The sequence below is a fragment of the Hylobates moloch genome, unplaced genomic scaffold (assembly GCF_009828535.3).
Source record: "Hylobates moloch isolate HMO894 unplaced genomic scaffold, HMol_V3 SCAFFOLD_19, whole genome shotgun sequence".
NCBI classification, from domain to species: domain Eukaryota; kingdom Metazoa; phylum Chordata; class Mammalia; order Primates; family Hylobatidae; genus Hylobates; species Hylobates moloch.
This window is the reverse complement of record NW_026652294.1, coordinates 36,476,090-36,496,222: the sequence shown is the minus strand read 5'-3', so window position 1 is coordinate 36,496,222 and position 20,133 is coordinate 36,476,090. Positions and strand designations below refer to the sequence as shown.

Here is a 20,133-nt window from a genome sequence, read left to right as displayed (position 1 = left end):
AAGAAAGCGCCGGAATCCGGATTCGAGGCTTCCCGGGCTGCACCGGAGGTCTCCAGCAGAGGGCGCGATTCCACCCTCTGGCCTTAGGTCTTCAGAGCGCCGGCGCGGGAAGCGCTTCGGGGCAGGGGCGGGACTTCCGGCGGCGGGCTAGGTCGCGGGGCTCCTAGGCCTGGGTTGTCCTTTGCGTCCGCACGTGTTCGCAGTCGTTTCCGCGATGCTGCCTCTGCTGCGCTGCGTGCCCCGTGTGCTGGGCTCCTCCGTTGCCGGCCTCCGCGCTGCCGCGCCCGCCTCGCCTTTCCGGCAGCTCCTGCAGCCGGCGTCCCGCCTGTGCTCCCGGCCCTTCGGGCTGCTCAGCGTGCGCGCAGGTTCCGAGCGGCGGCCGGGCCTCCTGCGGCCTCGCGGACCCTGCGCCTGTGGCTGTGGCTGCGGCTCGCTGCACACCGAAGGTGGGGTTTCCGGGCCGGGGGTGTGGTTTGCATTCCACAGAGGGAAAACGTAGACCAGGAGTGGGGCCTGCAACCGACCTCTGAGGTCTGGGAGATTTTTCCATTGATCGGCAACCAGAGGGTTAAACCCAAGTATGATCATGTTTCCCCCACCTCCCCTATCCACCAGTTTCATTTTCTGTTGGTAGGGGTTGAATAAAATTAAATACTAGAGGGTACCTTTATCCTTAGTCTTATTCTATCGAAAGTGGACCTTTGGGAAGGCCCATGGTCGTGGTTGAAAATAGCATAGTTATATCGTTTGGCAAGTGGAAGAAGATTGGAAATTCTCCTGCTTTATAGCGGAAAGTGGTAATGCGTTCATTGTTGGAAATCATTTTTCCACAATCAGGCTCAGCTTCCTACTAATAGTATGGTATTTTTACAGATAAGGAAACTTAGGCTTCTAGAGTAACCGTAATAGCAGAGAGATTAGAAACAGTCCAGGTTTCTGGCTACAGTAACCTGGGTAATAGTTTTATGTTTTAGACTAACTGGCTTTCCTTTTTATGTATCTGAATTTCTTTTCTAGGAGACAGAGCTTTTGTCGATTTCCTGAGTGATGAAATTAAGGAGGAAAGAAAAATCCAGAAGCATAAAACCCTCCCTAAGATGTCTGGAGGCTGGGAGCTGGAACTGAATGGGACAGAAGCGAAATTAGTGCGGAAAGTTGCCGGGGAAAAGTAAGTACTGGTCTGGGGATCCCAGGGCAGCAACTCCCTTAACCTTGCAGGACCCGTCCTGGATCATCCCCAGAAGAGCTTTGAGTTCAGGTGTGGATACTTTGATAAATGGTTTTCAAGAGAGTGAAGGATTCATTTGGACAACTTCATAAGCCCCAGGCAGTCCATTCACTGAACACAAATTTGCTGCGGGCTGGTTACTAAGGAGACAAAAATGTAGCACAAAAAAGTACTGACAGAATCGGTTTGATCTCTGATTTACAGCCCTGATAAAATAGGACACTGCCCTCTAATGTTTAGCATGGGTGAAAATGAAAAATATGTAACTTACATGTAACAGGATGGGGTTACACTGTAGTAAGGGCTGCCATCAGAGGCGGGGAGTTTGTGACCTAAGTGAGCTCCACCACCATCTCCTAAACTGTTGAAGTGTTTACACTTTGTTGCATTATAGTCATCCATAATCTCATTACACAGATAAACATTTGGCATCTTCCAGATTTTTAAATTGAGGCTGGGCACGGTGGCTCAAGCCCATAATCCCAGCACTTTGGGACGGGCAGATCATGAGGTCAGGAGAAAATCCTGGCTAACACTAAAATCCTGTCTCTATTAAAAATTAACCGGGTATGGTGGCATGTGCCTGTAGTCCCAGCTACTCAGGAGGCTGAGGCAGGGGAATCGCTTGAACCTGGGAGGTGGAGGCTGCAGTGAGTCGAGATCGCGCTCCTGCGCTCCAGCCTGGGCAACAGAGCAAGACTGCATCTCAATAATAAATAAATAAATTGAATTTCCTTCATAATTGACCTTATGATGTGTATATAATTCTTTTTTTAAATCACAGCTTTCATGAGATTTAGTTTAGATGGCATACAATTTACTCATTTATTGAAGTTTATTAAGTGGTTCTTAGTCCTCACAGAATTATGCATCGGTTATCATTACCTAATTCTAGAACACTGTTGTCATCCCCAAACAATACCTATTAGCAGTCACTCATTATTCCTCCCTCTAGCCACCCCAGGTAATCCCTAAGCTACTTTCTCTATGGATTGCCTCTTTTGGACATTTCATATAAATGGAGTCATACAATTTGTAGCTTCCCCCCCACCCCACGGAGTCTTGCTCTGTCACCCAGGATGGAGTGCGGTGGTGCGATCTTGGCTCACTGCAACCTCTTCCCAGGTTCTGACAGTTCTCCTGCCTCAGCCTCCTGAGTAGCTGGGATTACAGGCGTGCGTCCGGTTAATTTTTGTATTTTTAGTAGAGACAGGGTTTCACCATGTTGGCCAGGCTGGTCTCAAACTCCTGACCTCGTGATCCGCCCGCCTCAGCCTCCCAAAGTGCTAGGATGTCAGGTGTGAGCCACCCTGCCCGGCCTATTTGCCTTTTTAATTGTTGGGTTGTAAGAGTTAGTTTTTCTGGGTACAATTATCTTACCAAATTAATGATTTGCAAGTACTGTTTCCCCTCTTGTGGGTTTTCTTTTCACTTTCTTGGTAATGTCCTGTGACAGAAAAGTTTTTAATTTTGAGGAAGTTCAGTTTACCTATTTTTTTGGTCGCTTGTGCTTTGTTTTACTTTGCTTCTAATTCACCAAGTGCAACTTGTGTTTTTTCAGTGTCACGTCTGAGAAACCACTGCCTAACCCAAGGTTGTGAAGATGTATGCTTTAATTTTCTCAAAGAGTTTTCTAGTTTTAGCTCTTAGTTTAGGTCTGTGATTCATTTTGAATATGGTGTGCAGTAGGGTCCTGATTCTCTTGCCTGTTGCATAGTGTGTTTTTGCCCTACACAGGTCAATTGTGTCTCCTGTAATCTCACCTAAAAACCATTTGCGCAAGGTTTTCATAGCTATGTGGGGGCCATTAAAAATAATGCACTGATGAACATCATTCCATTTCTGTGCCCAGGAGCTCAGCTTGGTCAGCACAGTTGGAATTAGACAGATTTTGTCAATCTCAGACTGCCTCTGTTGCCATGGAAAGGTGGCTTCCTGGCAAAGCAGCTAGTTAGCACAAGTGGAGGAGCGGCACTTCATGTACTCTTTTTTTTTTTTTTTTCTGAGACAGAGTTTCGCTCTTGTCGCCCAGGCTGGAGTGCAGTGGCACAATCTTGGCTCACTGCAACCTCCACCTCTCGGGTTCAAGCAGTTCTCCTGCCTCAGCCTCCTGAGTAGCTGGTATTACAGGTGCACACCACCACGCTCGGCTAATTTTTTTTTTTTTTTTTTTTTTTTTTTTGTATTTTTAGTAGAGACGGGGTTTCACCGTGTTGGCCAGGATGGTCTTGATCTCTTGACCTCGTGATCCGCCCACCTCGGCCTCCCAAAGTGCTGAGATTACAGGCGTGAGCCACTGCGCCCAGCTTTCATGTACTCTTGTATGGAATGGTGCCTGCCAGAGTTGCATAGCCCAGCAGTTCTGGTTCTAAACCTTATGTCCCGTGAATTTTGACTCAAACTTTGGAACATGATTTGTCAGGTGTGGATTCTTGCACCTTAAAATTGTCACTAGTTGGTGTCGCTGGCCTGCTTTGTGATTGTAAAACTTCCCACAGGTACTCTAAGGGATGACTGTCTACTGCAGCCTTTGTTCTTTGTGAGGCATCCCCTTCCCGGGTCCAGGGCTGCGCTCGGTGTTTAGCAGAGGCAACCCTCCATTGCTCCTTCTTCCTTTCCTTGCAGGGCACATTTTCTGATGGGGAAAGTCTCTTAAAGGGGCTTCTGTTCCATCTCACCAGCCTCTCAGGTCCTTACTTTCACCAAGGGTTCCCTGGAAAGACCAGGGTGGGCAGTGTCACCTGGCTGTGGCCATGAGATGCCCAGTCAGCACATGGCAGTGAGCCCTGGGGTACTGGCCCTGTTGGGAGTAACCCATGCATGACTTGTTTGGCTGAGATAAAATGAGGCCAGCTTTGGCTTCTAGCAGCTGGTACATGGTAGGCACACTTCAGACCTGCCGAGTCACTCAGGATTGGATGTAGACACCCAGCCTAGTTTGAAGTTCTGCATATAATTCAGCCAGCTGGGATAGAGACATTGTTTCAATACCCCTTTTTAACTGTAGCAGACTTCTGTGTTTGTGTGTTAACCTGCTCAGTTAAAACCATGCCTTGTCTGTTTTCTCTTGCTGTTTTAGAATCACTGTCACTTTCAACATTAACAACAGCATCCCACCAACATTTGATGGTGAGGAGGAACCCTCGCAAGGGCAGAAGGTTGAAGAACAGGAGGTAAGCTTAACACTATAATCAGCTTTTACCTCAGTTCTGACAGGCTGTCCCTGGGGCTTAGAGGAGGAGCATTTTTCTTTGCTCTTTCAAAAAAAAAAAATTCCTGTAAGGCCAGTCGCATGGCTCACGCCTATAATCCCAGCACTTAGGGAGGGCAAGGTGGAAAGATCTCTTGAGGCCACGAGGACCAGCCTGAGTAACATGGCAAGACCCTGTCTCTACAGAAGTTTAAAAAAAAAAAATTAGCCGGGCGTGGTGGTACATGATTGTGGTTCCAGCTATGCAGGAGGCTGAGACAGGAGGAGTCAGTGGTTTCTGGCCAGCTTTAACAGTACTATGGTCCTCTTCCTTTTCCCAGGGGCCGAATATGTTGCCGTCTGCCTGCTCAGGCTCAGTTTGGCAGTGTTCTCTTAATGGAAAGGAAATTAAATGGTCTCAGCCTTTCCCATGATAGGGAGTTTTTTGTTGTTGTTGTTTTTGAGACAGAGTCTCGCTCCATTGCCCAGGCTGGAGTGCAGTGGCACGATCTCTGCTCACTGCAGCTTCCACCTCCCACGTTCCAGCGATGCCCCTACCTCAGCCCCCCGAGTAGCTGGGATTACAGATGTGTGCCACCATACCTGGTTAATTTTTGTATTTTTAGTAGAGGCAGGGTTTTACCATGTTTGCCAGGCTGGCCTCAAACTCCTGACCTCAGGTGTTACAGCCGCCTCGGCTTCCCAAAGTGCTGAGATTACAGGCGTAAACCACCGCACCCGGCCTATGGGGAGATTTTTTATATTGGAGGTTATCATTTGGTGTGTTTGTATGTGAGGAATGTTCCTAACATAACAATCACAAGCTGGTAATACACAACAGCCATTTCACCAAGATAAGAATGCCAGGGGCAGGCCAGGTGTGGTGGCTCACACCTGTAATCCCAGCACTTTGGGAGGCTGAGATGGGCAGATCACGAGGTCAAGAGATCGAGACCATCCTGGCCAACATGGTGAAACCCCATCTCTACTAAAAATACAAAAATTAGTTGGGCGTGGTGGCGGGCGCCTGTAGTCCCATCTACTCAGGAGCTGAGGCAGGAGAATCGCTTGAACCCAGGAGGCAGAGGTTGCGGTGAGCTGAGATCACACCACTGCACTCCAGCCTGGCGACACAGCAAGACTCTGTCTCAAAAAAAAAAAAAGAGAGAATGACAGGGGCATAAGAGACTTTAACTGGATCATGCCTACTCTTCAAACATTTCAGGAAGTGCTGTGCCCAGCCTAGTAACCAGCCAGTATGAGGGCCAGAGTCCCTAGACCTTCTGCCCAAGAGCCGTCAGTCCAGCATTGGGTCATGACGTGGTGTGGACGGTGCAGCTCTCCGGTGTGCTGCTTTCCAGCCACCCCAACTAGCATCTCCCTGACATTGGACCCAGTCTGCTCCCAGAGCTCCGCATCAGAGGAAAAGCTGCTGCTGTTACTCAGCCATGAGGATGGCCAGGTTCCCCAGCCTTTGACCCTAGTCGCTTATGAAGACTCCTGGAACAGTCAAGCTGGAAAGAGATCTTGAAACTTCAGGAAAGCTTTGCAGTGTACGGGTGGAGGAAAAGGCTTGGAATGTTAAGGGACTGATAGAAACTCAGTTAATTGGCACATAGCTGAGGCTGGTATCCAGATTTCTTAATTGAAAACCCAGTGTGTTATTTAAGCAAGCAGGGTGCAAACAGAAGTTAGATCAAGCTCTTCATTTGGGAATAGTATGGCATAAGACCATTAAAATGGCTGCATAATATCCTAATAGTGGTGGCCATCAGGCACTCTGAACAGAGATCCTTGATCCAGGCATCCATCTCCTTCCAGCAGTGGCATGTACTGACTTCTTGTTTCCCCAGCCTGAACTGACATCAACTCCCAATTTCGTGGTTGAAGTTATAAAGAATGATGGCAAGAAGGCCCTTGTGTTGGACTGTCATTATCCAGAGGATGAGGTATGCAGGATGGAGTGCTAGCCCCTTGGCACCCCTGGGGAACACAGTGTGTCCCTTGGGAACTTCCTGTCCCTATTTTAGCAGAAATTTAAACACTTTCTAGCTTAGACCAGCCCAGCAGGGGGAGAGGGGTGGGGAGTGAGGGAAGAAGGTTAAAACCTGATGAGTTTCATGCTGTCAGTGGCCCCCTTTCTTCCCATGAGTCTAGCTTGTTCTGGAGAACCCTTCAGTTACCCCAAATACTGTTTCTTAGGTTGGACAAGAAGACGAGGCTGAGAGTGACATCTTCTCTATCAGGGAAGTTAGCTTTCAGTCCACTGGCGAGTCTGAATGGAAGGATACTAATTATACACTCAACACAGATTCCTTGGACTGGGTGAGTGCTTGATAAGATTGGGGAACCTTTTGGGTCTTGGAAGAAAGGGTCCTAGTTCAAGGGGACAAAGAAGCATTTTAATGTTCATTACAGATTTTTTTTTTTAACTAGTAAATGTTGTTCTTTGCAGGCCTTATATGACCACCTAATGGATTTCCTTGCGGACCGAGGAGTGGACAACACTTTTGCAGATGAGTTGGTGGAGCTCAGCACAGCCCTGGAGCACCAGGAGTACATTACTTTTCTTGAAGACCTCAAGAGTTTTGTCAGGAGCCAGTAGAGCAGACAGACGCTGAAAGCCATAATTTAGTTTCATGGCAGGCTTTGGCCAGTGAACAAATCCTACTCTGAAGCCAGACGTGCTTTGAAATGATTATCATCCTAATATCATGGGGGAAAAATACCAAATTTAAATTATATGTTTTGCGCTCTCATTTATTATCATTTTTTCTGTACAAATCTATTATTTCTAGATTTTTGTATAACATGATAGACATAAAATTGGTTTATCTCCTCCAAGGCAGTTTGTCTTTTTCTGTTCCTCCCCCTTCAACCTGCATCACAAAAGACCAAAAACAGAGATGTCGGAAAAGTTTTTTTTTCTTCAGTATTGTTTAAAAGTTTCAATACAAAATAAGTTGTTATAAATAAAAGGCTTGTATGTACAAGGCTTCTCAGATGGAATGAGTTGTCTCAACCCTGTAGAATGATGTGAGTCCAAGCTGGCTCTAGAGGATCACAGTCAAAGTATCACAGGCCTAGGTTTAAACAGGAAAAGAATTAGCTTAAATTGTATTCTAGTCATGAAAGGTATCTGATACATAGTTAAAAGTTGTAATCAATGAGAATTCTACACATTAGATGAGGTCTCCTGAGTCCAGTTTCAATTAGTTCAGTAGCGTAGTTTGTCATGATGACCGCGCCTCTGGCTTTGCTGAACCTCTGTCCTGCAGCCTTCAAACAACTGCCCTGGGAACCATCAGCATCAACAGTCTTTAAGCTAAGATCAAATCCTGTAGATGAACTAATCAAATATCCTCACCATCAGGAAACCACGGACCAGAAAGATACTCAAACTTGATAGCTTGGAGCTTTTGGAGCCCAGCAGGAAGATGAGACTCCAAATCTACACAAGATTGAAGCAGGTATGTATCACAGGGGAGGTACAAACCATGCATGATCAGTACGGGCAGAAAACATGTCTTCCCCTTGATCTGTAATATGATCAGTAAGCACCTGGGTGTAAAACTGGCTCCCAATTCCTTGGTGGCTCAGCCCCTCCACTATGCTTAGGAATCCAGTCTGTCCTTAACCCATTTATGCCAGAGGTTGCAAATTTTTCTGTGTGAAAAATCAGACCTTGGCGATGACCTCGAGCAGTAAGGGATCAATAATTCCCACAGGCCTAGCGTTCCAATAATGAAACAGTAGGCATAAATGGGTTACTCGTGTTTCTTACCACTTCCACAGGTAATATATTTGGCTTTCTCTAAAAGATACTATAACTCTGCTAATAGGCGGTTTAGCATATTCCATCCCATGACCACCACCTGAGCACCGTCACATCTGAAATATTCCTAGTCTTGTAATATAGTGCCATCTTCTGTAACCCACCCCTATCTTCCAACACATCCTCAGCCATCTGTCCTGAGCTTCCCTACATCCTGACCTCACTGGATTCTGACACAATGGTCCTTGATTCCCCCTTAAGTGAAAACCAAAGGTCTAGTGGAACTAGAGCATTCCAAATGTCTACCTTCCCAAATGTTGAACTCAGGACCTACAGAATACAATTCTGTCTTTTCCCCCTCCTGTTTGTTTGTTTTTGAAGCACAATCTCGCTGTCACCCACCCTGGAGTGCAATGGCGCCATCTCAGCTCACTGCAACCTCCGCCTCCTGAGCTCAAGCCCTCCCACTTCCGCCTTCCAAGTAGCTGGGAGTACAGGTGCGAGCCACCACATCCAGCTAATTTCTGTATTTTTAGTAGAGATGGGGTTTCACCATGTTGCCCAGGCTGATCTTGAATTCCTGGCCTCCAGTGATCCTCCCACCTCAGCCTTCCTAAATGCTGGGATTACAGGTGTGAACCACAGCGCCTGGCTGTGTTTCTCATGTTTGCTGTGACCCCCGCCTCCCCTCACTTACCTAACAATGGTCTCCCTGCCCACCCCAGAGCCGGCACTGTCAACTATGATCTCCAAGACTGCTGCACAGCACTCACCTTCCAAACCTCACCTCCCACTTAGCTTCACTGCTGCTCTGAGCCACAGGGCACTGACGGTTAGGTGAGTGGATAACTGGGGTCCATAACAATTACATGCTGAGCTGAAGCTGTACACTTGGCAATTAGGCAATCTTCCACTTACCCTTTAATTCCCCTTCTCATCCCCCCACCAGCATTTGGTCTTTCACACTCAAGGGGACTTTCATACTCAAGGAGCTGTAGACTCCAGCTCTGCTACCATTATAATCTGTGTGGATGACTCACTGTTCACCTTACTAAGAAGACAGAAGCCAAAGCCAGCTGACCTGTGCTGCCTCAACTCACCTCCCTCCACCTTAACTCATTTGTACAAACATATTAAGCATCTATTTATTAATATATGCCAAGCACTGGAAATAAAAATAAATATGGGCCTTGCCCTCAAGGACAAAGACATGAGCAGGTAACTGCAACACTGTTACAGGTGACATGACATGAGGTACGGTGGAAGCCCAAGCAGAGACTGGCCAGTTCCCCTCTGCCAGCCCTTATTAGGTTTATTGAGAATGGTAACACAAACTCCAAAGGAATGGACTTCTCAGGCTGGCCAATTCTTTTTTTGTTTGTTTGTTTTTGAGATGGAGTTTCGCTCTTGTTGCCCAGGCTGGAGAGCAGTGGCGTAATCTCCGCTCACTGCAACCTCCGCTTCCTAGGTTCAAGCGATTCTCCTGCCTCAGCCTCGCGAGTAGCTGGGATTACAGGTGTGTGCCACCACGCCTAATTTTTTTGTATTTTTAGTAGAGACAGGGTTTCATCATATTGGCCAGGCTGGTCTTGAACTCCTGACCTCAGATAATCCGACTGCCTCAGCCTCCCAAAGTGTGGGGATTACAGGCCTGAGCCACCGCACTCGGCCACCAATTCTGTTTTTGAGACAGAATCTCACTCTGTTGCCCAGGTTGGTGTGCAACAGCACCATCTCAGCTCACTGCAACCTCCGCCTCCCGGGTTCAAACAATTCTCCTGCCCCAGCCTCCCGAGTAGCTGAGATTACAGGCACCCACCACCATGCCCAGCTAAGTTTTGTATTTTTAGTAAAAATGGGGTTTCACCATGTTGGCCAGGCTGGTCTTGAACTCCTGACCTCAGGTGATCTGCCCACCTCGGCCTCCCAAAGTGCTGGGATTACAGGCGTGAGCCACCGTGGCCAGCTGAGACTGGCCAATTCCTTGTGAGGAATCAGGCTGAATGAAGTACATATTGTAGTGCTCGATAAATATTTGTACAAATGATCCTTAAATGTAGTGGGAGTCGTTCAGACTCATGTGCAGCATGAACAACAGCACAGAGGCCTGAAAGCACTACATATTTGAGCATCTGCTACCAGTGCTGGATAGCTGGAACGGAAGGGAACATGTGCCTGTAGTGAACAGGAAGTAGTGAGGGGTTTTACTTAAACTTCACCTGCTGTGTCTCTTTCCATACAAGCTGATGGAAAATGGCATCCTTCCACCAAGGCCAGAGCCTGGAGCAGGAAACAGCAGGGGCACTGGAACCACAAAGACCTGGGGTCTAACACCAGCTCTATCGCTTATTAGTAGTAAAATTTTGGCCAGATTACATCACTTCTCTGAATCTGTTTCCTATTCCTAATGGGAACTATCCTCTCCCTCATGAACCTAATGCTCCAGCTAAGTAGAACAAGATGCTCTTTGTATACACTCCAGTTTCCTGCTTCTCTGCCTTGTTCTTCTATGTGGGGATCTTCCACTTAAGCTCTACCCCCACAACTCACCAGATCTCCATGTCTGTCCAAATCGGTTCCATGCTTCAAGGCCAAGTTAAATGCCTCCTCCAGGAAGGTGTCACCATAAAGGAGATCACCCTCCTCTGAACTCCCATAAGCCCTCCTTGTACAGCTCTCCAGGGTACTGCCTGTTTATTCTGTTCTCTTATTACCAACCCAAGGCTTGAGCTCTGTGAGAGATGTGTATTTCTCAATGTTAATGAGTCCTCAATTCATTGTTTTTTTTAATGAATGAGTAGAATACCTATGGAAGAAACTTGATAAAGGTGAAATGGCTGTTACTAGGCAAGGCTGCTTATAATAAAAATGACCTCTGTAGGTTAACTGCATTTGGAATGACAGGGCCATGAAGGAATTCTAAATTCCCAGTAGAAGGTCATGGCTATGAACTTCCTGAAGTATGGTGTGCTCCTAATCCCAAGGCTCCCCCTGCCTGGGATCTAAAAGCAATAATAATATATATCATTTGGTTTTATGTGTGTTTGTGTGATATATATACACATGTACATATATACATACACATATATGGAGATGACATGGATTATGAGAGATATTGGTTCCTATGGCATGCTTCTAAGACAGGTGGTTCCCTTACCCACTTGTGTTCCTGGCCTCACACCTCAGTTGTCACTCAGGCTAGCGACTAGCCCTTGGACCTCTGTAAAAACTCCACTGACAGACAAACCTAATGCTGCCCTGCTATGCTTCTGCCCTGTTTCCTTCTGCAAAAGTGGTGCCAACATGGCCTATCTGGGTCTTATGACTATGAAATGACCAGCTGAATCCAAAACCACTACTACTGATCTAAGAAGAGCAGGTGTGGAGCCAGGCGTCCTAACTCCCAGACCAATCCTCTTGCCATGATCCTATGCTGCCTCTTCCCTTCTTTCTGACTGGCCTTTGAGTCGAAATGACTTGTTACCTTCACTTTTCCATGCGAGTAAATTCCTCAGATAATAAACTGCTTTAAACATTTACCTGTTTCTAGGTCATTATTTCTATCAAAGTGGGAATAAAACCAACCACAGGTTCCTCTTACCACAGACTGGGTCCCAGGAGAGGCTTACCAGACAGCTCATGAGAAGACTGGACTTTTCTTCTGTTCCTCCAGTGACTGAAAATTCAGGTGTGTGGGGACAATGTGCACTGTGCTCATTTATACTACCCTCTAAACAGGCACGAAGCTTCTGCTCTGTCAACTCAGAAGACTACAAAATAAAAAAAGTTCAACCTCATCTCAGTGACTTGATAGCCAACAGATGGAAAATCCTCATTCCTCATGCCAACCAATATAACTGTGGCTCACTGTGATGGCTTGAGCCTTAAAGACACTCTTGGGCCCATGACTGTACCAAGACCTCTTAACCCATCTCCATTTAACTGCGTCTCCAGATTAACCAATGCCCTCAACTTCTGCTGTCAAACACACTGATGGCCACTCATGGCAGGAAGAACACTCAGAGATTGTAGGCTACTTTCCAGCCTCCCTCTGCCTCTGCCCCCACCAGCTGAGTGCATCCTTACCAACAACTAGCAGTATATGCTCCCAGGTCTGCTTGGGTTACTTGAACTTGCTACTGTAACTCAGTAACGCTAATTACTTATTATGTAAATCAATGATACAAGGGAATAATAATGAAGTTTTATTTTTATAATAATAAGTGGAAAGTTTAGGAAACAAAAAGATGAGCTGCACTGAGACTCTCACCAAAAAGATGAGCTGCACTGAGATGAGTGCAGTGAGACTCTGCACTCCAGACAGTGAGACTCTGTCTCAAATAAAATAAAAAATAAAACAGGTGACTCAGCTCTCCAATCAGCAGGGCCCCACTCAAAGGCTGGCAAATAAATTTATGTGTTTGAAACTTACCATAAAACATTTTATTTTTATAATTTGCCTCTTTAACCAATCGCTCAATTAACTGGCAAACTTGCAGTCCCCGTCATGCCAGATAAAAGGGCTTTTTCTGTATTTTAAGATTACTGAAGGCCGGGCGCAGTGGCTCACACCTGTAATCCCAGCACTTTGGAAGGCTGAAGTGGGTGGATCACGAAGTCAGGAGTTCGAGACCAGCCTGGCCAAGATGGTGAAACCCCATCTCTACTAAAAATAAAAAAAAAATTAGCTGGGCATGGTGGCAGTCACCTGTAATCCCAGCTACTTGGGAGGCTGAGGCAGGAGAATGACTTGAACCCGCAAGGCAGAGGTTGCAGTGAGCCAAAATCACTGTCCAGCCTGGGCGACAGAGTGAGACTCCATCTCAAAAAAAAAAAAAAAAAAAAAAATTACTGAAGCTTAAATTCTGAATTACGTATGTCTTCATATATAGAAAATTTTTATGAAACGTCAGATACAGGCATTTCCAATCCCAAGCTTAGGTCTCCATAAAAACCTTAAGCGGTGGCGGCTCTCCAGGGCCCTAAAGGCTCTGATGTGTACTGTTTGCCAATTTTCATGCCATAGATATTCTCATCATGGCTGATTTGAAGCTACCAATGTGACACCACTGAACATAAAACTGGGAAGAAATATGCACAATGGGCTCCAAGTCAGCGCTGGAGGATCTTCAAGAAACTAGATCCGCGTGGGAAGAAGTATCATGAAATCTGTGCGTGGAACACTCACATGAGATGGGATGGACAGGCCACACTGACACACCACCACACCGCCTGTGATTCTCAGGTTGTACCTGGAAGCAGAATTAGGATCCCAGAGCATCATGGCCACCAGACCTGGATCTCCAAACCTTTTCAGGCAACAAATCTGGGGGGAGATTCCACTCACCTTGGAGTGGGGAATGGGAACAAATAATGCTGAAAAGGTTTTAAAAACTCTTACTTTGTACATACAGGACAGATGAGTGGGTTTGCCTCCCACTCAGCCAGCATGATGCTGAGACACTTTTCATCAAACTGCAAGCTCTTCTCATACTCGCTGATGATGGACTGCTCTGCAAGGCAAAGGCAGTTGGAGTGCTTCACCATGCTTCAGCTGGCCCTGTATTTAATTCTAAGCTTCACTGTCAAAGGCTTCCTTCACACAAAGGAAAGATTTGGGCAAGACCACAATACCAATCACTGGTTTTTATGCTCTCTCAGGCTGGCTTCATCTTGCTGGATCCCTCACCCTCCTCTCTGTCCCCTTTTTGTGAGCACAAGAGGTGAAGTAGGCTAAGGGCCAAGGAGACAATTTTCACACACATCTCCAGAGGCCATAGGAGCACAGATACAGAATGTCAGGGTCCCACAGGCAACTAAAGAAAGTTGACAAACAGAACTGATTGCTGGCCGGGCACGGTGGCTCACACCTGTAATCCCAACACTTTGGGAGGCTGAGGCAGGCAGATCACTTGAGGTCAGGAGTTTGAAACCAGCCTGGCCAACATGGTGAAACCCATTTCTACTAAAAAACACAAAAAATTAGCCAGGCATGTGGCATCTATAATCTCAGCTACTCGGGAGGCTGAGGCAGGAGAATCACTTGAACCCGGGAGGCGGAGGTTGCAGTGAGCCGAGATTGCGCCACTGCACTCCAGCCTGAGTGACAGAGTGAGACTCTGTGTCAAAAAAAAAAAAAAAAAAAAAAAAAGAGAGAGAGAACTGATTTCTGATGCCAGGACGACCCTGCTAAGTCAAAAGAGATCTGTTTTCCAAGTATGTCCACATACTTGGAATCTGTGTTGTTCAGAATCTGTGTACTCATTCATTCAGCAAACATACAACAGTACCTAGTATGTGCTAGTCACAGGGGCACAAAGATGAAAAAGACTGTCATTGTTGAGCTCACAGTCTAGACATTAGGGAAGGGGTCAAAAAACTACAGTCACGCTTATTTGTTTATGTAGTGTCTATAACTGCTTTTCCACTAGAACTGCAGAGTTGAGAAATTGTGCTAGAGACCACGTGGTCTGTGAAGTCTAAAGTATTTGCTATCTGGCTCTTCACAAAAAGTCTGCCAACTTCTGCTTTAGAATGTTCCTTATGGCTGAGTACAGCACAACACAGTAAATCCTTGTCACTTCAGACTTATTAGTTAAATATGCCCCAAAATAAACATTTGGTGAGGCTTATGCTTCACCACTACGACAGGTTTTGTAGGTGGGGGGAAGGGAAAATCAATAAAAGAGATGATAACTTAAGGAATTTACAGTCTAACCAGAGTCAACAGCAACAGTCATTAACAACTAACACTTGCATGGCACTTATGTGTCAAATGCTATTTTAAATCCCTTACATATATTAACTTCTTCACTATTATTATCCTTATTTCATAGGTGAAGAAACTGAGGCACAGGGAAATTAAGTGCTTTGGTCGGTGCCACACAAAAGTAAAGCCAAGTGAATCTTAGAGGTATGACTCAAGAGTTTGTGCTCTTGCCTCACCATAATAATAGCTGTTGATTATTGAAAGCTCTCTATATGCCAGTCGATGCACTAAGTCTTGTATGCACGTTATTTAAGCCTTACAACAAATTTATAGGGTATTATCTCCGTTTTACAGGTCATAAAAATGAAGCCTACGGCTGGGGGGGTCATGCCTCATGTCTGTAATCCCAACACTTTGGGAGGCTGAAGTAGGAGGATGGTTTGAGTCCAGGTGTTTGAGACCAGCCTAGGCAACATAGTGAGACCCTGTCTCTACAAAAAATAAAAAAAATTAGGCTAGGCATTTTGGCTCATGCCTGTAATCTCAAAACTTTGGGAGGCTGAGGTGGGGGGATCACTTGGGACGAGGGAGGAGTTCGAGACCAGCCTGGGCAACATAGTGAGACCCTGTCTCTACAAAAAAATCAAAAAATTAGCTCAGTATGGTGGTGCACACCTGCGGTCCCAGCTACTCGGGAGGCTGAGATGAGAGGATTGGCTGAGCCTAGGAGGATGAAGCCACAGTGAGCCATGATTACATCACTGCACTCCAGCCTGGGCAACAGAGCAAGAACCTACCTCAAAAAAAAATACATAAATAAAATAATTTTTTGTCTTGTTTTTATCATCTTTAGCTAAAAAAAAAAAAAAAATTAATAAAAAAAAATTAGCCAGGGGTGGTGGCACACGCCTATGATCTCAGCTATTCAGAAGGCTGAGGTGGGAAGATCGCTTAAGCCCAGGAGGTCAAGGCTGCAGTGGGCCGTAATCACGCCGCTGCATTCCAGCCTGGGCAGAGACCCCGTCTCAAAACAAAAACAAAAATAAAAACCAAACAAGGCCTCATCAAATCAGGGCTACATGGAATAAATGACTTAACTATATAAGGTACAAAATTATGCTCTCTACACCATGCTATGGACACCTCCCTCAAGGAGTGGATGCTCACAGGCCCTGGGGAGTTAATAGAGAATGTGGCACTTAAAATGAACAGGGCAAGGGATCAGACCATGCACTATCACGTATCCTGTAAAATGGCAGGTTTACTTTTTTTTTTTTTTTTTAAGTGACAGGGTCTCCCTCTGTCAGCCAGGCTGGAGTGAGGTGGTACAATTATAGCTCACTGTACCTTAAATTCTTGGGTTCAAGTGATCCTCCTGCCTAAGCCCTCTGGCTGAGGGAGGCTACAAGTATGTGCTACCACACAGAGCTAATTTTTTTATTTTTTACTTTTGTAGAGACAGGGTCTTGTTATGTTGCCCATGCCGGTCTTGAACTGGCCTCAAGCAATACTCCTGCCTCAGCCTCTCAAAATGCTGGGATTACAGGCATAAGCCACCACCCTCAGTGAACTATTAACCCATTAATAGAGAGGCAGGATGGTAGGAGAAACATGGGAACTGGATTCACACAACTGATTTTGCTTCCCATCTCCTCCACTTACTAGCTGTATGACCTGCATGAGAACCACCTTCTGTTCTAATACTACTACCTTACAGGGCAGTCACATGGAGAAAACAGCATCATTAAATGAGAAGTTCTTAGCACAAAGCCTAGCACCCTGGAGACCCTTATTATTGAGAAGCTAGACAGCCAAGATGTCAGAGTACAAAAGGAGCCTTTTGGACACTTGACTGATGGAGGTAGACAAAGGGGACTTATAAACTAATCCTGATTGGAGGAAACGTCACAGCATTCGAGTAGCTAAATACAGGTAAGGAAGGACTACTACTAGGGGTTACCTTGGTTGATCAGCTCCTGTTGAATTTCCTCCAGCACAGCCATGTCTATCAGCTCCTCTAACTGGAAGACAAAGGGGAGGCATCAGAAGTTTGAAGTATTAATCACCAACCAAGCCCCACAATGATTCATACTTGGAGGCTGGCTTGAAGAACCCAGATTTACCAGACAAAATCAGTCCAGTCCTCCTGCAGAATAGGCTGACAGTGGGGTAATGCTGTCATACTGACAAGTCATCAATAAATGATCCAACTACCCAGTGACAAAATAATGGCACCCAATTTTGGAGAGACGATATAGGGTAGCAGTCAGGTACATATTCTTCCAAGGCTATGTAACCATAGGAAAAGTTCCTAGTCTCTGCAAATCTCAGTTTTGGCCTCTGTAAAGTGGGAATAAAATCTGTCTAAGAGGGTTACTGTGAGTACTAGTTGTGGTGATATAAGGCAAACATTGGTGTATTGTAGGACACACAAAAGCCACTGAATAATGCATCATTATTACACAGTGCGTTGATGGTTTCAAACAGTTGCCCACATTTTCTTACATACTCCTTACAATGCTGAAAACATTATCTTCTCATTTTATAAATGTGAAAACTAAACCTCAAAGAGGCAGACTGAAGTTAACAGTCAATAGCCAAATCAGGATTTGAATTCTGGAACTCCTAACTTCGAATCCAGTGCTCTTCCTGACACACTATAAATGGTTTTCCTTTCCACACATGGCTCCCAACGCTGGCTGAGATTAGAATCTGAAAGTTTCTGGAGACCTTTTTAGAAAGAGATTCCTGACATGGGCAGATCACTAGAGGTCAGGCGTTCAAGACCAGCCTGGCCAACGTGGTGAAACCCCATCCCTGCTAAAACAGGAAAAAAATTAGCCAGACATGGTGGTACACATCTGTAATCCCAGCTACTTGGGAGGCTGAGGCAGAAGAATCGTTTGAAACCAGGAGGTGGAGGTTGCAGTGAGCTGAGATCTTGCCACTGTACTCCAGCCTGGGCGATAGAGCAAGACAGAAAAAAAAAAAGAGAGAGAGAGAGAGGGAGAGAAAGAGATTCCTAGCCTATGCTTACTGAATCATAATTTCCAAGGGTGGAGGCAAGAAATGAAATTTCTTTCTTTGCCGGGGGCGGTGGCTCACGCTTGTAATCCCAGCACTTTGGGAGGCCGAGGCGGGTGGATCACGAGGTCAGGAGATCGAGACCACGGTGAAACCCCGTCTCTATTAAAAATACAAAAAAAATTAGCCGGGCGTGGTGGCGGGCGCCTGTAGTCCCAGCTACTCGGAGAGGCTGAGGCAGGAGAATGGTGTGAACCTGGGAGTCGGAGCTTGCAGTGAGCCGAGATTGCGCCACTGCACTCCAGCCTGGGCGACAGAGCGAGACTCCGTCTCAAAAAAAAAAAAAAAAAAAGAAATTTCTTTCTTTTTAGTTTCATAAACGATGATGTTGCAGTGATGAGCAGGTCTACCACCTGGTATTTCAGAACATTTCATCTAGACAAGTCTAACATTAAGGGTAGAAAAGCCTGGGGTAAAGGCTGTTGAATTATAAATGGACGTAGGGGAATGGTGGGTTTAGAGGACTCGAGGAAACAAGTAGAAGAGGACACAAGCTGTTCTTGGTGGTGCAGTCCCCCTCCCTGAAAACACATAGCCCAGCCTGACCTGAGCCAAGTCTTCTGGACAATTCTCCACTGAGTGCAAAGCATTCCACTCTTCTTCCATCACCTCTTGCACTAGAAAGCTGCTCTGAGCATTCCCTGGCCCACTGCTTCCGGCCTGGCGGTACCTGTTTAGGAGCCTGTCCCGGCTGTTTCTCATTCTCTCCAGGCATCTCTGGGAAAAAAGAACAATTTCTATTTTTTTAGGGGAAATTGCTAGGGGAATTTCCCTAGCAATTAGGGGGAAACAAAAAAGCATTTCTATTTTTAAAAAACACTCTTACATTAGTTGAGAAAACATTAAAGAAAGTTTATAGACACAAAATTTCAATGATAATACTAACTAGTGTTACTTTTGCATATTCCTCTGTAGAGATACATAAAATTACAATGCTTTATGCGTGTATTTACATAGAACCATATTTTTTATTCTAGCTTGCCAGTTTCCTTAATGGTCGTGTGCATAATAGCTCAGCAACCAATGTCCTATTACAGAACATTTATATTCCTTCCAAATTCTTGCTACTCTAGACATGGCTGGGTAACGGCCTTCCTGCACAGCAGCGTTTCTGAACTCAGGTTTTCAGCGTTTCTGAACTCAGCGTTTCTCAACTCCAACATTTGGCAATGCTTGGAGACATTTATGGTTGTCACAATTCTAGTTATAGGACTATTAGCATCTAGTGGGTAGAGGCCCGAGATGTGGCTTAAACAGCCCTCCACAACATATAAATATCTCCCTCAAAATGTCCACTGTCAAGGCTGAGAAACTCTGCTATATCTGCTGTCTTTCTTGGGTCGGGTTACTTTCTCGGGCATTACTTACTAGCAACCACACTGTGTTCAGAAGAGGCCAGAACTGAGGTGGAGCGCTCTTCTAAGCCTCAGTTTACTACTCTCTAGAATAGAAATCATCTCTATCTCACAAGACGAACGTAGATAAAGTGCCTCTCTCGGTGGCCACCTCCGCAGCAACAGTAGGTAGTGTTATTGCAGAGGTGCAAACGGTGATGTCATGACCACACTTTAAATTCAAAACAAAATCGAATCCAAAAACAAGGCTTTCTAGGACTTGACCGACCCGGGCTAATCTCACAGTCTACAGTCAGGAGGCCTGGGTTTGACCAGACCAGGCCCGCTCCGGCACCTGCTCCACGGAGCAGGGCTAAGGCGAAGGCAGGGAAGACGGCGGTCGCCGGGACGATCTTGCGCACCGGTTGCCGGGTGCGCAAACCCCACACCCACCTGCCGGAAAGCCTCTTTCCAAGGCGGCGAGCCCACCAGTTTGTACAGGGAGCGGCGTGGAGACCTCAACGACTCCGCCATCTCCTTTTCGCGCGAGACAACGCCGCAAGGCCCCTCCCGTGGCGGCGCGCACAGACCCCTGGGAGTTGTAGTTTCCGGGTGCTGACGGCGAATGGATCGCAGGGTATTCTGGGAAGTGTTGTCTTACCGACCGGCCCCACGAGGAGAGAGATTTAGGCATCCAAGCGAAATGTGTGAGGCCAGCCCAACCTGCACTGAGGGAGGTAAGTCTTGAGGGAAAGTTCTGGATGCCTGGGTTTACCCAGATGGAGGTGTCCAATAGGCAATTAGATACACAAG

At 46.2% G+C, this 20,133-nt stretch overlaps 2 protein-coding genes across 11 annotated transcripts; one reads left to right on the top strand and one right to left on the bottom strand.

Annotated features, from left to right (window-relative positions):
- Positions 1–132: 132 nt before the first annotated feature.
- On the top strand, positions 133–7,411 carry C1QBP (complement C1q binding protein). The gene is made up of 6 exons (XM_032138387.2): positions 133–446; positions 1,018–1,168; positions 4,308–4,401; positions 6,272–6,367; positions 6,621–6,743; positions 6,874–7,411. The coding sequence occupies exons 1-6, from the start codon at positions 215–217 to the stop codon at positions 7,021–7,023; spliced, it is 846 nt and encodes a 281-aa protein (XP_031994278.1). The 5' UTR covers positions 133–214; the 3' UTR covers positions 7,024–7,411.
- On the bottom strand, positions 7,169–20,014 carry RPAIN (RPA interacting protein). 10 transcript variants are annotated; one of them, XR_009211154.1, is made up of 7 exons: positions 19,774–20,014; positions 18,533–18,703; positions 16,863–16,923; positions 13,382–13,445; positions 11,823–11,963; positions 7,410–7,501; positions 7,169–7,297 (listed from the first exon to the last, which is right to left on the bottom strand). XR_009211154.1 is itself a non-coding variant. In XM_032138388.2 (7 exons), exons 1-7 carry the CDS (start codon positions 19,852–19,854, stop codon positions 7,472–7,474), a joined length of 660 nt encoding a protein of 219 aa, XP_031994279.1. In that variant the 5' UTR covers positions 19,855–19,913; the 3' UTR covers positions 7,326–7,471. The 10 variants fall into 10 exon arrangements, 8 of the variants coding, with proteins under 8 accessions (XP_031994279.1, XP_058287699.1, XP_058287698.1 ...); XM_032138388.2 differs by lacking the exon at positions 7,169–7,297 and adding an exon at positions 13,595–13,706 and having other exon boundaries at positions 7,326–7,501; positions 19,774–19,913; XM_058431716.1 differs by lacking the exons at positions 7,169–7,297; positions 19,774–20,014 and adding exons at positions 13,595–13,706; positions 19,355–19,633 and having other exon boundaries at positions 7,326–7,501.
- Between the last annotated feature and the right edge of the window lie 119 nt (positions 20,015–20,133).

Coding starts and splice junctions, on each gene's coding strand:
- RPAIN (XM_058431715.1), bottom strand. CDS start 20,014: ATGCCTAAATCTCTCTCCTCGTGGGGCCGGTCGGTAAGACAACACTTC. Junction 13,446..16,862: donor ACAGGAGCTGATCAACCAAG/GTAACCCCTAGT, acceptor TTCTGCTTCCAG/GTACAACCTGAGAATCACAG. Junction 11,964..13,381: donor GCCTGTCCATCCCATCTCAT/GTGAGTGTTCCA, acceptor TTTATTTTGTAG/TCTTCTGAGTTGACAGAGCA.
- C1QBP (XM_032138387.2), top strand. CDS start 215: ATGCTGCCTCTGCTGCGCTGCGTGCCCCGTGTGCTGGGCTCCTCCGTT. Junction 447..1,017: donor CGGCTCGCTGCACACCGAAG/GTGGGGTTTCCG, acceptor TTTCTTTTCTAG/GAGACAGAGCTTTTGTCGAT. Junction 6,744..6,873: donor ACACAGATTCCTTGGACTGG/GTGAGTGCTTGA, acceptor TGTTCTTTGCAG/GCCTTATATGACCACCTAAT.